This window comes from Malaya genurostris, chromosome 1 (assembly GCF_030247185.1).
Source record: "Malaya genurostris strain Urasoe2022 chromosome 1, Malgen_1.1, whole genome shotgun sequence".
Taxonomy (NCBI): Eukaryota; Metazoa; Arthropoda; class Insecta; order Diptera; family Culicidae; genus Malaya; species Malaya genurostris.
In genome coordinates, this window is record NC_080570.1 from 84769109 (window position 1) to 84782012 (window position 12904).

The following is a 12904-nucleotide window of genomic DNA, read 5'->3' on the forward strand; positions in this document are numbered from 1 at the left end:
CATTGGGTTGTGTGTTGAAATAAAAACGAGTTGAATACAATAAAATGGGTATTGTAAGAAATCGTTTATATTCTAAGTAACTGTCATTTGTAATGCTAATAATGCCCAATTCTGTTGAGTTCAATGCATTGAACTGCTGAAGCAATAAAGCTTGGAAATTTTTATAGCAAATCTATAACTTCATCATTGACAAGCTACTGAATGAAATGAATACAAGCCAAGTATTATCGTTCATTAACCTGTGATACAAACAATGTGATAAAAATAGAGAGTTAGCATGGAAAACTTATTGGAATTCATTAGTTTTTCAATTATTATGAATACAATGAATCAACGCTTGATTTTCCTTTCAAAATCGATTGAATAATAATGAACTACGAAATAACTTTATATTTAATTTCGTGCCCAAAATATGTGCTCGAGAAAATTTTAACTGCATGCCCACTTAGAAAAAAACGTTCAATGGTGGTCCTTCATTGGTCCAATACGTTGGATCATTGGTCCAATGAAAGTCCAATCAATCGTTCAACGGGAGGCCAACACGGGACCTTCGTTTGCCGATTTTGAAACAGACCGTTGAACCGAATGCCATTTTTTTTCGTTCAACAAACCCGGCAGACAGAGGTCCATTGTTGAGCCATTTTTAACATGAGGAGTTGGAGCCCCGTTGGACTAGTTTTACTGCAGAATTTCTGAAGTTTTTTTCCACTTATTTGTTTGAACTAACAATACATACCTGCACAATACTTCTACTTCACGTAGAATAACAACAAATTTCCTTTCTATGGAAAGGTAACACTTAATTTTCACACTATTTTTGCAAGAGAAAAAACAACAACAAACCGTTTCAGCAAATTGAACGAATATTTCGTACAATATGTCGTTCAACAAGCGCTCAAAGACCAACAAAATTGAACGGTCTGCTGAAAGGGTGGTAAGATGAACTCATGCGAGTCAAGTAAATACTTTTACGTAAATTCTATCTCATCGGCGGGAAGGGCCTGGTGAACTACTGTCAAAGATATCGAAAATACTTGAATGTTCTCTTGTCTTCAATCGGTTTTTTGAAGAAGAATCCATGCTTGCTACTATGCTCAGGCGTATACATGGTTAGCAAGTTATTCAATACATATACATATAGCCTCATGTTAGTCATTCATAATTACTCATGATTTATAGATCCAGTGCAAGAGTAATCACTAACAATAACGATTGAATTAGCATATATTCAAAGTGTGAAAGATTCAAAAATTCATTACGTCCAGTCTTTTTTACACGCCAATATAACGAGAGGTAAACCCACTGCGCTCAATCATTGAAAAAAGTTCTTGTTTCTATGTGTCCGTTTTTCTTGGTACGCTTTGTGCGACGGTTCGTTCAGTTATAAAATTTAAATCTAGCAACTATAATAAAATAAACTGGCAGCACCAGCAGTGTTTTATATGTGCTTCAAATATAGAAAAAAATAGAACGGCAGCGTATATCAGTTTTAAATTTGACAGTAGAACTGTTCGAATAAATAAAACTAAAACGGCTTGCTGGGGATACATTTGTTTCAGTTTCAGTTACAATATAGACCACCCATATGAATCTTGCAGCTGCTGAATTTGCTCTTAAGGTAGCGCTTCGCCGTGGTCAGGTCGAAGCAAGACAACTCACTGCTTCCTCTTGCTTTGTCGCCGAAATTTCACCCTAAATTGCAAATTTCTAAAATACTAACCCGTTTCACGAAAAATCAAAAACATACGATTGTAGGTAAATGATTTTACTATGCATTTGGCGAAAAATATCAGTTAGAAAGCTTTTCTTTCGCGAGATTTCGTGCGAGTTTTGTTAAAATTTGGTTTTCTTTTTTCCTTTTCTCGCTATAAACAACTCGCATATGTAGGGATGTGCTACGTTTTCAACAAAGCGTCAAAGCTAGTAGCGATGAAAATCATTACTGATTTCTGGTTCTACTGAAACATGAATAGAAATTATTTTACAAAGTAGTAACACTTACTTACATTTTCTACTCATCTATATTCAACGTTTACGCAGAGAGAACGGACAACGAAAACAAAAGAAATGTTGTTAGCGTCTACCGCATGTAGCATTTTACACACCCCAATGCATGCGTTGACATTGTGTGCGTGCGAAAGAATAAGGAAAAACTCATTTATTTTTATAACTCGCACGAAATCTTTCGATAAAAATGTTTGTCAGGCACAATTTATATACGAATCGATAGAAAAATTAATTATCTAGAATCGTATGTTCTTGGAATTTTCGTTTTCTTCCCCGTTTTCTCACAATTTTGGGTAAAGTGCGTGAAACCCCGGGATAGGCAGCGTACTCCCGTGACCACGGCGAAGCGCTACCTTAATGGCATAATGGCTTTAATGGTTGCTATTGTTGTTTCTAATTCATCACCGCTACCATCGTAATCAGGGATTAACGATGAGGCGGTTTTTATGGTTTCCAAAACCGACACCATGTTGGCTTTACTGATCTCCTTTTCAACTAACAATTCAGTTTCGTCTAAAATTTTCAAAGCAATTTTGACTCTAATTTTCTACTTCTTTAGCCCAGTCTCGCAAACTAATACGTTAGTTGTTTTTTTTACCTTTTTTTATAAATATAAAAAATAGGTATAGAATTCGTTCAAACTTTTGAAAAATTTTCCGAGGCCCGGAGGGCCGAATGTTATATACCAATCGATGCAGTTCAACGAACTGAGCAAATGTCCGTGTGTGTATGTGTGTGTCTGTATGTGTGTTGTCAACTAAGAGGTCGAGATCTCAGAGATGGCTGGACCGATGTTGATCAAACTAGTCGCAAATGAAAGGACTCCCCGTCACCCAGAACGCTATTGAATGGTTTTGAGATCGGATGTTTACTTTTTGAGTTATACGAAGTTTTATGTTAAAATTTTCAGTTTTTTGACAGTATCTGTCACAATTAACCTTGAAAACAGAATATATTTTCAGACTTAGATTCCGCACGGTAAAACCTATCCAACAAGCCATAGATTGTTAAAATCCGTCCATTTTTAACGGAGATATCAAAATTTTTGTGTAAGCGACTTTTTCACCTATTCCAGCAGTAGAAGTTTTGAGCGCTGTCTGGCAAAGAAATGCTTTGGAGCAACATAAAACACGATTTTTACCTTTTTTTAAATATATATAAAAAATAGGTATAGAATTCGCTCAAACTTTAGAAAATTTTTCCGAGGCCCGGAGGGCCGCCGAATGACATATACCAATCGATTCAGCTCGACGAACTGAGCAAATGTCTGTGTGTGTGTGTGTCTGTATGTGTGTTGTCAACTAAGAGGTCGAGATTTCAGAGATGGCTGGACCGATTTTGATCAAACTAGTCGCAAATGAAAGGTCTCCCCGTCACCCAAAACGCTATTGAATGGTTTTGAGATCGGATGTTTACTTTTTGAGTTATTCGAAGTTTTATGTCAAAATTTTCATTTTTTTGACAGTATCTGTCACAATTGACCTTGAAAACAGAATATGTTTTCAGACTTAGATTCCGCACGATATTACCTATTCAACAAGCCATAGATTGTTAAAATCCGTCCATTTTTAACGGAGATATCGAAATTTTTGTGTAAACGACTTTTCCCCCTATTCCAGCAGTAGGAGTTTTGAGCGCTGTATGACAAAGCAATGCTTGGGAGCAACGGAAAACACGATTTTTTATACTGTTACATACAATTGTTTCTAGGTACCACAAAGACTGTGTACAGCATCCTTTTTCATGACAATTTGCCTCGGACCGATTTTAGCACGGCTCGTTTTTGGCAACATAATCGTTCGAATATGACATATATAAACCAGATGATGGCAGATTTTTTTTTAATTATATTGTTTTAAACTACTTACAGCAATAAATGCTGGAAGAACATAACATCCATATACCATTCGAATCAGTTCGTCGAGATCAGCAAATGCGTGTGTGACAAATAATTTCACTCAATTTTCTCTGAAAATTTCTTTTCTACAAATTCAGATTCATACGAAAATTCGTATGCTCCCAAACAAAGTTCCTGAATTATGTTTGGTTCCGACCTCTGGTTCCGGAACTACAGGATGATATATGAAACGAAATCAAAATTGTGTAACTCATTCTTCTCGTAGATGGCTGAACCGATCTAAGATTCAAATGAAATCTAAGAATCATCTAAGATGCAAATGAAAAGTTTCAAGATTCTTTAAAACATCTTGCTCTTCAGTCAGATCCAACTTCCGGTTTCGGGGATAGTATAAAAATGTCTATTCCACATAAATTAATCAGGTTTATCGGGTTAGCAGATTTGGATAGTCGATACAAAAATTAACTTTTTTCAGTTTTAGTGGTATTCAGTTGTCAATTCAGAAGGCACCTAATGATTTCTCAAAGATGTCTTCACTGATTTTCAAATATTTTGAAACAAATGTAAACTATACAGCTATTCAGGAGAATTTATCTGACTTCGGCCATACCGATTTTAGAATTCCGGTTCCAGTATAAAATCGTTTCTCAATGCTCAATCGTTTTCTCAAAAAAGCCTAATCAAATTTCAGAAACAAAAATTCAAATTGAATTAAATTTATTAAATTTAAATTTAAAGTTTTATACATACATACAAAAATTAATGAATTTTATCCAATTAAGCTTCAAAGTTGTACTCAAAACTGTAATTTATTCGTCATATGGCCATACGAATCGGTTTGGGTTATGCTGGTTCCTGAATACCGGCTCTGGAAGTACCTTAAATTACCGTAAACTCTAAAGTGGAACATACATATCATGGCATGTTTAATCGATTATCACACTTCTAGATTTAAATTCGGTTGTATTTGCAGTTTCGACATTACAGAGTAATGAGTGATTACAATCTCAAATTGTCGCTTAAAACGACGGTCATTAAAATAATGAAATGAAAACTTAAACACCGAAGAATATTCATGCAAAAAACACATGCGGATTGATAAAAAAAGGTATCATCTCACTGCTAGGTGGATTAATCACGTTTTTATTCTGACATACATTTGTTTCTAAGTACCCAAAAGATTGTGTACAGCATGATATTTTACCTCGGACCGATTTTAGCACGGTTCGTTTTTGGCAACATAATCGTTCGAATATGCCAAATGTAAACCAGATGATATCAGCATTTTCGAGTTGAAAGTAATTCCAAAATTATATTGATTTAAACTACTTACAGCAATAAATGCTGCAAGAACATAACACCCATATACCATTCGAATCAGTTCGTCGAGATCAGCAAATGCGTGCGTGACAAATAATTTCACTCAATTTTCTCAGAGATGGCTAAACCGTTTTCTACAAACTTAGATTCATATGAAAAGTAGTATACTCCCAAACAAGGTTCCTGAATTACGGTTGGATCCGACTTCTGATTGCGGTACCACAGGATGATATGTGAAAACGCAATTAAAATAATGCAATTCACGAGAGAAATCTTGTAGATGGCTGAACCGATCGAAGCTTCAAATGAAATCTAAGAATCATCTATGATTCAAATGAGAGGTCTCAAAATCCTACAAAACATCTTACTTTTTAATCAGATCCGACTTCTGGTTCAGGAGATACAGGATGATTAGTATAAAAATGTCCTATTCACATAAATTAATCAGGTTTATCGGGTTTGCAGATTTGGATAGTCGATTAGGAAATAAATTTATTTCAGTTTAAGCGGTATTCGTTTTTCGATTCGGAATGAACCCCCAAATTTTAATTCGTACTACAATTTCTCAAAGATGTCTACACACTCCTCGGGTGAATTTAACTGATTTCAGCTACACCGATTTTAGAATTCCGGTTCCAGTATCGAATCGTTTCTCAAAGCTCAATCATTTTCTCAAAAAGACCAAATCGAACTTCAAAACCTGTTTTAATCCACCTAGTGGTGTAATGATGCCTTTCTCATGTACATATAATATTGTGGCATTCTTTTCAAAATTTTTCTCTTCGATTTTTGAAAGAAACCAAGAGATTGTTTATGCATAACATACAGAATAAAACAGTGCTTTGGTTGCGTAGGTCATCCTTAAGAAAACGAAGTAGGTTCACTATTATACGCACTTCCGGCACCGGAACCCGAGAACCGGTATAATCAAAGTCGGTTCGTACGGACACCAACTAACTTGACGTACAAACTTTACCCTATAACTCCGGAACCGGAAGTCGGATCAGGATGAAATTCAGGAATTCCGTATGGGACCACAAGACCTTTTATTTGAATCTAAGTTTGTGGAAATCGGTCAAACCATCGCTGAGAAAAGTGAGTGAGATCTATTTTGGTATATATGACCACTATTTCCGGTACTTCCGGAACCGGATACCGGGACCCAGGATAGACGGAATTGGTTTGTTTACTTGCCTACTTATAATAACCCTATAACTCCGGAACCGGAAGTCGGATCAGGATGAAATTCAGGAATTCCGTATGGGACCACAAGACCTTTTATTTGAATCTAAGTTTGTGGAAATCGGTCAAACCATCGCTGAGAAAAGTGAGTGAGATCTATTTTGGTATATGATCACTATTTCCGGTACTTCCGGAACCGGATACCGGGAACCAGGATAACCGGAATCGGTTTGTTTGGTTGCCTACTGATAATGTCTATCGATTTGTGTAGTTTTGAAACCAGTTTAGAAATTTTTTTACGTTTTTTGTTTCGCCGGTTTAAGTGACGGTGTACAATATTGAACACACTTTACCCTATAATTCCGGAACCGGAAGTCGGATCCGGATGAAATTCAGGAATTCCGTATGGGACCACAAGACCTTTTATTTGAATCTAAGTTTGTGGAAATCGGTCAAACCATCGCTGAGAAAAATGAGTAAGATCTATTTTGGTATATATGACCACTATTTCCGGTACTTCCGGAACCGGATACCGGGAACCAGGATAGCCGGAATCGGTTTGTTTGGTTGCCTACTGATAATGTCTATCGATTTGTGTAGTTTTAAGACCAGTTTAGAAATTTTTTTACGTTTTTTATTTCGCCGGTTTAAGTGACGGTGTACAATATTGAACACACTTTACCCTATAATTCCGGAACAGGAAGTCGGATCCGGATGAAATTCAGGAATTCCGTATGGGACCACGAGACCTTTTCTTTGAATCTAAGTTTGTGGAAATCGGTCAAACCATCGCTGAGAAAAGTGAGTGAGATCTATTTTGGTATATATGACCACTATTTCCGGTACTTCCGGAACCGGATACCGGGAACCAGGATAGCCGGAATCGGTTTGTTTAGTTGCCTACTGATAATGACTATCGATTATTGTAGTTTTGAGACCAGTTTAGAAATTTTTTTACGTTTTTTGTTTCGCCGGTTTAAGTGACGGTGTACAATATTGAACACACTTTACCCTATAATCCCGGAACAGGAAGTCGGATCCGGATGAAATTCAGGAATTCCGTATGGGACCACGAGACCTTTCATTTGAATCTAAGTTTGTCGAAATCGGTTCAGCCATCTCTGAGAAAACCTAGTGAGATTATTTGACACATACACACACACACACACACAGGCATTGCTCAGCTCGATGAACTGAGTCGAATGGTATATGACACTTGGCCCTCCGGGTCAATTTTCACTAGTCGGTTTTTCAAGTGATTGCATAACCTTTCTATATGAGAAAGGCAAAACAAAAATTCAAATTAAAGGACTAATGGCCCCATACAAAACTGATGAATTTTATCCGATTCTGGAATTACAGGTTGATTAATTTTTTAAAATTCATACCGATATAGAAGATGTAAATTGTTTGGCGTAATAATTTATAGCCATTCCAATCATTTTGGGCTATGCTAGTTCCTGAATACCGGCTCTGGAAGTACCATAAATAATGACGAAAAACTCTAAAGTGGAACTTACTTCGACATCTTCGATTGTCACACGTTAAGATTGAAATTCGATACGATTTGCAGTTTCGACATTACAGGGTATAAGTGATTAAAATTTCAATTTGCCGTTTAAAATGACGATAATTAAAATAATGTCATGTGAACTAAAACACCTAAGAATATCCATGCAAAAAACATATGCGGATTGACAAAAAAGGTATCATCTCACTGCTAGGTGGATTAATCACGTTTTTGTAAAATAGATTTTATTAAATTAATAGCTTTGTTCAATGACTCCTTTTCCTCTAGAACACCTTGCAAGCGTCTAGGCATGTTTTTGCCTTTCTGGATATTTTGCGTCTCGAGTATAATATAAGACTTTATGTCTCTTATAGTGTGCATTAAAATAAAACAATGAAGTTTTGTTAAAATCCACACGTAAGTTCAAGTTCTACCCGATCAGATGGTAATAAAAGAATTATAACAACTGCAGTAATTATCTCAAGTTTGTATATATCGAATGTTTTGGAGTATTATCGAAAAAATGCTGCTTTCTCAGTCAAATGGATATATGTTAGGCAAACGATTTGTTTATAAAATTGGGCAATGAAAAAAAAAATTTATTTCTGAAATAAATTACTCCTTATCGGAATAAATGCGGCTTTCTCAGTCAAATGGATAGGCACCCTTCGTAATAATCTTCTATCACAACAAAATTTGTCCAGTCAGAATTGTGGGCGATACACTAACACCAAGTGTTTTCACTAATTTTTAGGCCATTTATTTCAATACTTAATTGAACAGTCTTTAGCCTTCGTCGATCCATTTTTCATTATTTTTTATATACTTTTAGCGACGATGAGTATGACTAGTATGAGTATTGTGACTAGTATAATCAGGATGATGACAGTAGTCGACTGTTTGGAGAACTCTTCCGAGTGTTTATTTTGGGTTTCAACGATAGTAAGTAGCCGTGTATTTCAGCACGATTATTCTCTTCTTCCGATGACGAGAAAAAAACCCATTTTAGGAGTGACACACTACTATAGTTTCTTCATTTTTTTTTCTTCGTTGCACGGCACTACATATGTTGCTTAGCAGATTGCGTTTGTGCGGATTCGTAGTTATTTTGATGATCTTTACCTTTAATTTTCACTAACTAATTTATTCAGGCTCGAAGCCTCACGTACGCCATGTGGTATTTGTCGGATTAACCACTTAATTATTGGCAGTCATCAAAGGCTGATATGCTAGCTAGATTACGGTGTTACCCGGTCTCGCTAGGAGCAGCATTGAGAAAAGTCAAATAAGGTATGATTGCATTTATTAATTCGCAGTAGTCTTTTATACGAAATGAATATGTTGCATGTGACAATTTTCTTTAATTGGTTCTTCTTGTAAGCCGAAAGGAGATAGAATTCTGAAGTGACGATATGACAAAATTTAATGTCGCACACCTGTGGCTCGCTTCGCTTGCCAAACATGTGCAGCGTCGGCAAAACGCAGCGATCGTTCACTTGCTTCGATCACTGCTGCTAAGTGCATTTATTTGCAGTTGATTGGTACGGATAATTAATTTGGCACTTCGATAACAGCTTATTGAACAACTGAAATCTACTTATTGTGCAAGTGAGTGTCTGAAGAATTGTATGCATAGCCACGAGCACCTCACTTCGGCGAGTAAAGTGAGGCAGCAGTAAAGGCATTTAAGTATCCTTTTCGCCTCATTATGGGATGTTCGCCATATCATTTCGAAGATCTTCTAACGACCGTTGCACAAGCAGATTATTATAAACTCCATTGACACCTGTTTCCAACAATCCTCACACTATCATACACTTTCATCTCGAACTAACATATGAAGATTAAAGATTGTATTAGTTACTACTGAGCAACCATCGTGCTAAGAAGCCTTCCGTTATTATTCCGAAGTTCCTATTACGCTACTGGTCACTTTTATAATTCTAAATATGAGTTATATATTCCGTATCTTTAATGTAAACTCAATTTGTTATGGCGATAGCCTTTCGCAACATCGTTTACCGATCAACAGTACTGTTCTGATTAATATTTTTTTTGGTGGCCCGAAATTATTGAATTTCATTGATGTTCAATATACGGTTCAGTACAGCTACAAAATGAGTCCTGCGAAGCACATAACTAGATAACAATTCAACTAGCTGTAGGTGTTTCCATTCACTTAACTCTGATTTTTATCGTTTTATATAACATTGTAATATTACTTTATTTCCAGGAATATGTCTGGTTTGAAGCCAGATGCATCTCTTCTTCCTTCTCTAATTTTAATTGGAAGTCTCACCAAATTATGGCAATTTAACGCACCCGTACCTCAAAATATGTAAGTAAACATTCGATGTATTTCGATTTTTGAAATTAATGCTGATGATACCAAGTACTAAGATGCCAAAATATAAATTTAATTTTTGTGTTAAAAGGACATTATTGGTCTGCAATTTGTGAATAAATGTGTTTGTTATTGTGTGTTGACATGATGTTTTGTGGCCGATTGAAAAAAATATAAAGGTCTACGGCTCCATATACCTTATGATAAAAAAAGAACAGGAATTTTCATTTTAAAATTCCCGCGCTTGTCCAATCGGTAAACTTTTATTCTCTCAACACTTTTATACACATTCTGTCAAATTTTGACGCATATCGTACGATTAGTTTTTGTTTGGCGTCTATACAAAGAAGTTGAAAATTTTTCGTGTGGCAATTTTTGTAATGGATGAAATTTAGAACAACGTGCGTGCATAAAATTTTATGTTGCAAATGGATTTAAGTGTTCCGAAACGTTTAAAATGTTAGAAAAGGCCTTTGGTGAATCGTGTCTAGGAAAAACACAGGCATACGAGTGGTATAAACGCATCAAAGGTGGTCGTACAAGCTTGGATCATGATGAGATCCCTGGCCGCCCAACAAGGCGTGGATCTATGAATATGACGTCGAAACCGCACAACAATCGACCAAATGGCGCTTCGAAGGCGAGCCGTTGTTCTAAATTTTCATCCATTATAAAAATCGCCACACGAAAATTTTTCAGCTTCTTTGTATAGACGCCAAACAAAAACTAATCGTACGATATGCGTCAAAATTTGACAGAATGTGTATGAAAGTGCTGCCAACGTTGAGAGAATAAAACTTTACCGATTGGACAAGCGCGGGAATTTTAGAATGAAAATTCCGGCTCTTTTTTGATCATAAGGTATAATCCATCTTTTTATTCAGATACAACATACAGATATAACCGGTTCTGCGATTGCAGGTGTATGTATGAAAATTTAGATTCTGATACGGAAATGTCCACTTACGAGAGGTAGTGATTCTAAATTTTGACAATAAGTAAAACAAAGCGATCGGTTTACGGAAGATATAAATGAAGATGCTTACAAAGCTGCTCAAATGTGTTCAACAAGGAGACAATCGGAGCCAAATGAAAGCGCGTGCGCCGACGAAGGGGAATATAGCAATGAAAGCTGTAAAAAGCTCACTAATTCTGTCGGAACTAAGTTTTAATTTTAAGATTAGGGTTTTTAACGTATCAACATAATAGCTAAATTTTTAAAGTGAATACGTATTTCTTTACTATGCGGCGCACTTCCCAAATTCATTATTAATAAATTCAAAATTGAAGTTTTCTAGAATGTTTGGTATAAATGAGCATTAAGATGAAATTCCTTCCAAACCTCCCAACGGAAAGTTTCTCGCCGATAGGTCATCTCTCCGCGAATTAGCGACATTTTCTCGCACAGTTATAGTGTCCCTATCCGGATTGAAGTAAAAGAAGTCCATCCCCGAAAACCGTTTTAAAGTCCGCGAGAAAGTGAAACCGTAGCAAAACGTGCTCCGGGCAGCCATCGGCTTTTGCCTCGGGGCACGGTCTCAGCCACCCGGAGTGGCCATGTTGGAAGTGAACAGTGGCAGTGTTAGTAAAGCCGCAAAGACGACAATACCCTCCACAGTGATAGTGATAGTGTATCACCCATACAATCGATACGGTCGCGAAAGCGTGCGAACAACAACAACCCGAACACGTGAATAGGTCGTGAGTAGTATTTGTGTGGTACCCCCTATCAATCACGGATACCGATCGCCATTGTCTTCAGTCGACCGGGCCGCTCCGGCATATGCTGAGTCAACATCGGGACTGAAAGAATAGGAATACCTAGACAAGCCCATACTTTTTATTCGCTATTTAAATTGCAGAATAGTTCTTATTTATATTTCACAACTATATTTCTATCGATTTTAAACCCGAATAAATACCCTACCCTTCTTTGTACCCTTTCCCACCTCTAACCATGCCAGGACCTGACCCCCCCGGTGGAGGCTCGTCTTCCAGGGTCTTACCGCCAAGTCGCTCACTCACTGGATTTCTCCAATCCGGGGATGAAATCGACAGGCAGACCCTGCTGCTGCGGGCCGTTGCACAGAAGAGAGCCACTGACTCCCGCCTGCCGAGCGACCCCTTCATGATCCTGCGGAGTGTCAAGCGAGTCCTTGGCACCGACCCCTGCAAAGAGATATCCGCAACAAAAGAGGCCAGAGGTACCAGGTATGTCCTCTGAACGACCTTAAGATCAGTTTATCAAGCTTTACTCGGGTTGACGACGCTCGAATGTGGCCAAGCGGTCGAATGTATCCCCCACCCCACCCTGAATGTGACTAGAGGCCTGGTCTGAGATTTGGACACAGTCAACGTAGATACCGAAAAACTCCAAGGTGTCTGCGAAGTCCGGAGGATCACCTCCAGAAAGAATTGAGTAGTTATTAATACCCCCCTATTCGTCTTGTCGTTCTCCGGATCCTTCAGACCGGAGTACGTCTACATTGGGATGGTTCGGATGCGGGTGGAGCCTTATTACCCCTCCCCTATGTTGTGTTATCAATGCGGAAGGTTTGGGCATGGAAGCAAATTCCGAAAAATATGCCTCCCAGGAGCATGTGACTCTGAAGCCTTCCGGAAAGCCAACCAGCCCGGGGATTACTATGCCAGTAAACTGAAGGAGCGGCTATCGGTCCAAAAC

At 37.5% G+C, this 12904-nt stretch overlaps 1 protein-coding gene across 2 annotated transcripts in view; it reads left to right on the forward strand.

Annotated features, from left to right (window-relative positions):
• The window catches only part of LOC131440652 (GPI inositol-deacylase), a 254257-nt gene that overhangs the window by 238210 nt on the left and 3143 nt on the right, over positions 1-12904 (forward strand). For both annotated transcript variants that reach the window (XM_058612123.1, XM_058612122.1), the window contains exon 16: positions 10111-10215. In XM_058612123.1, the coding sequence (XP_058468106.1) occupies positions 10111-10215 (105 nt within the window). The remainder of the gene's footprint in view (positions 1-10110; positions 10216-12904) is intronic.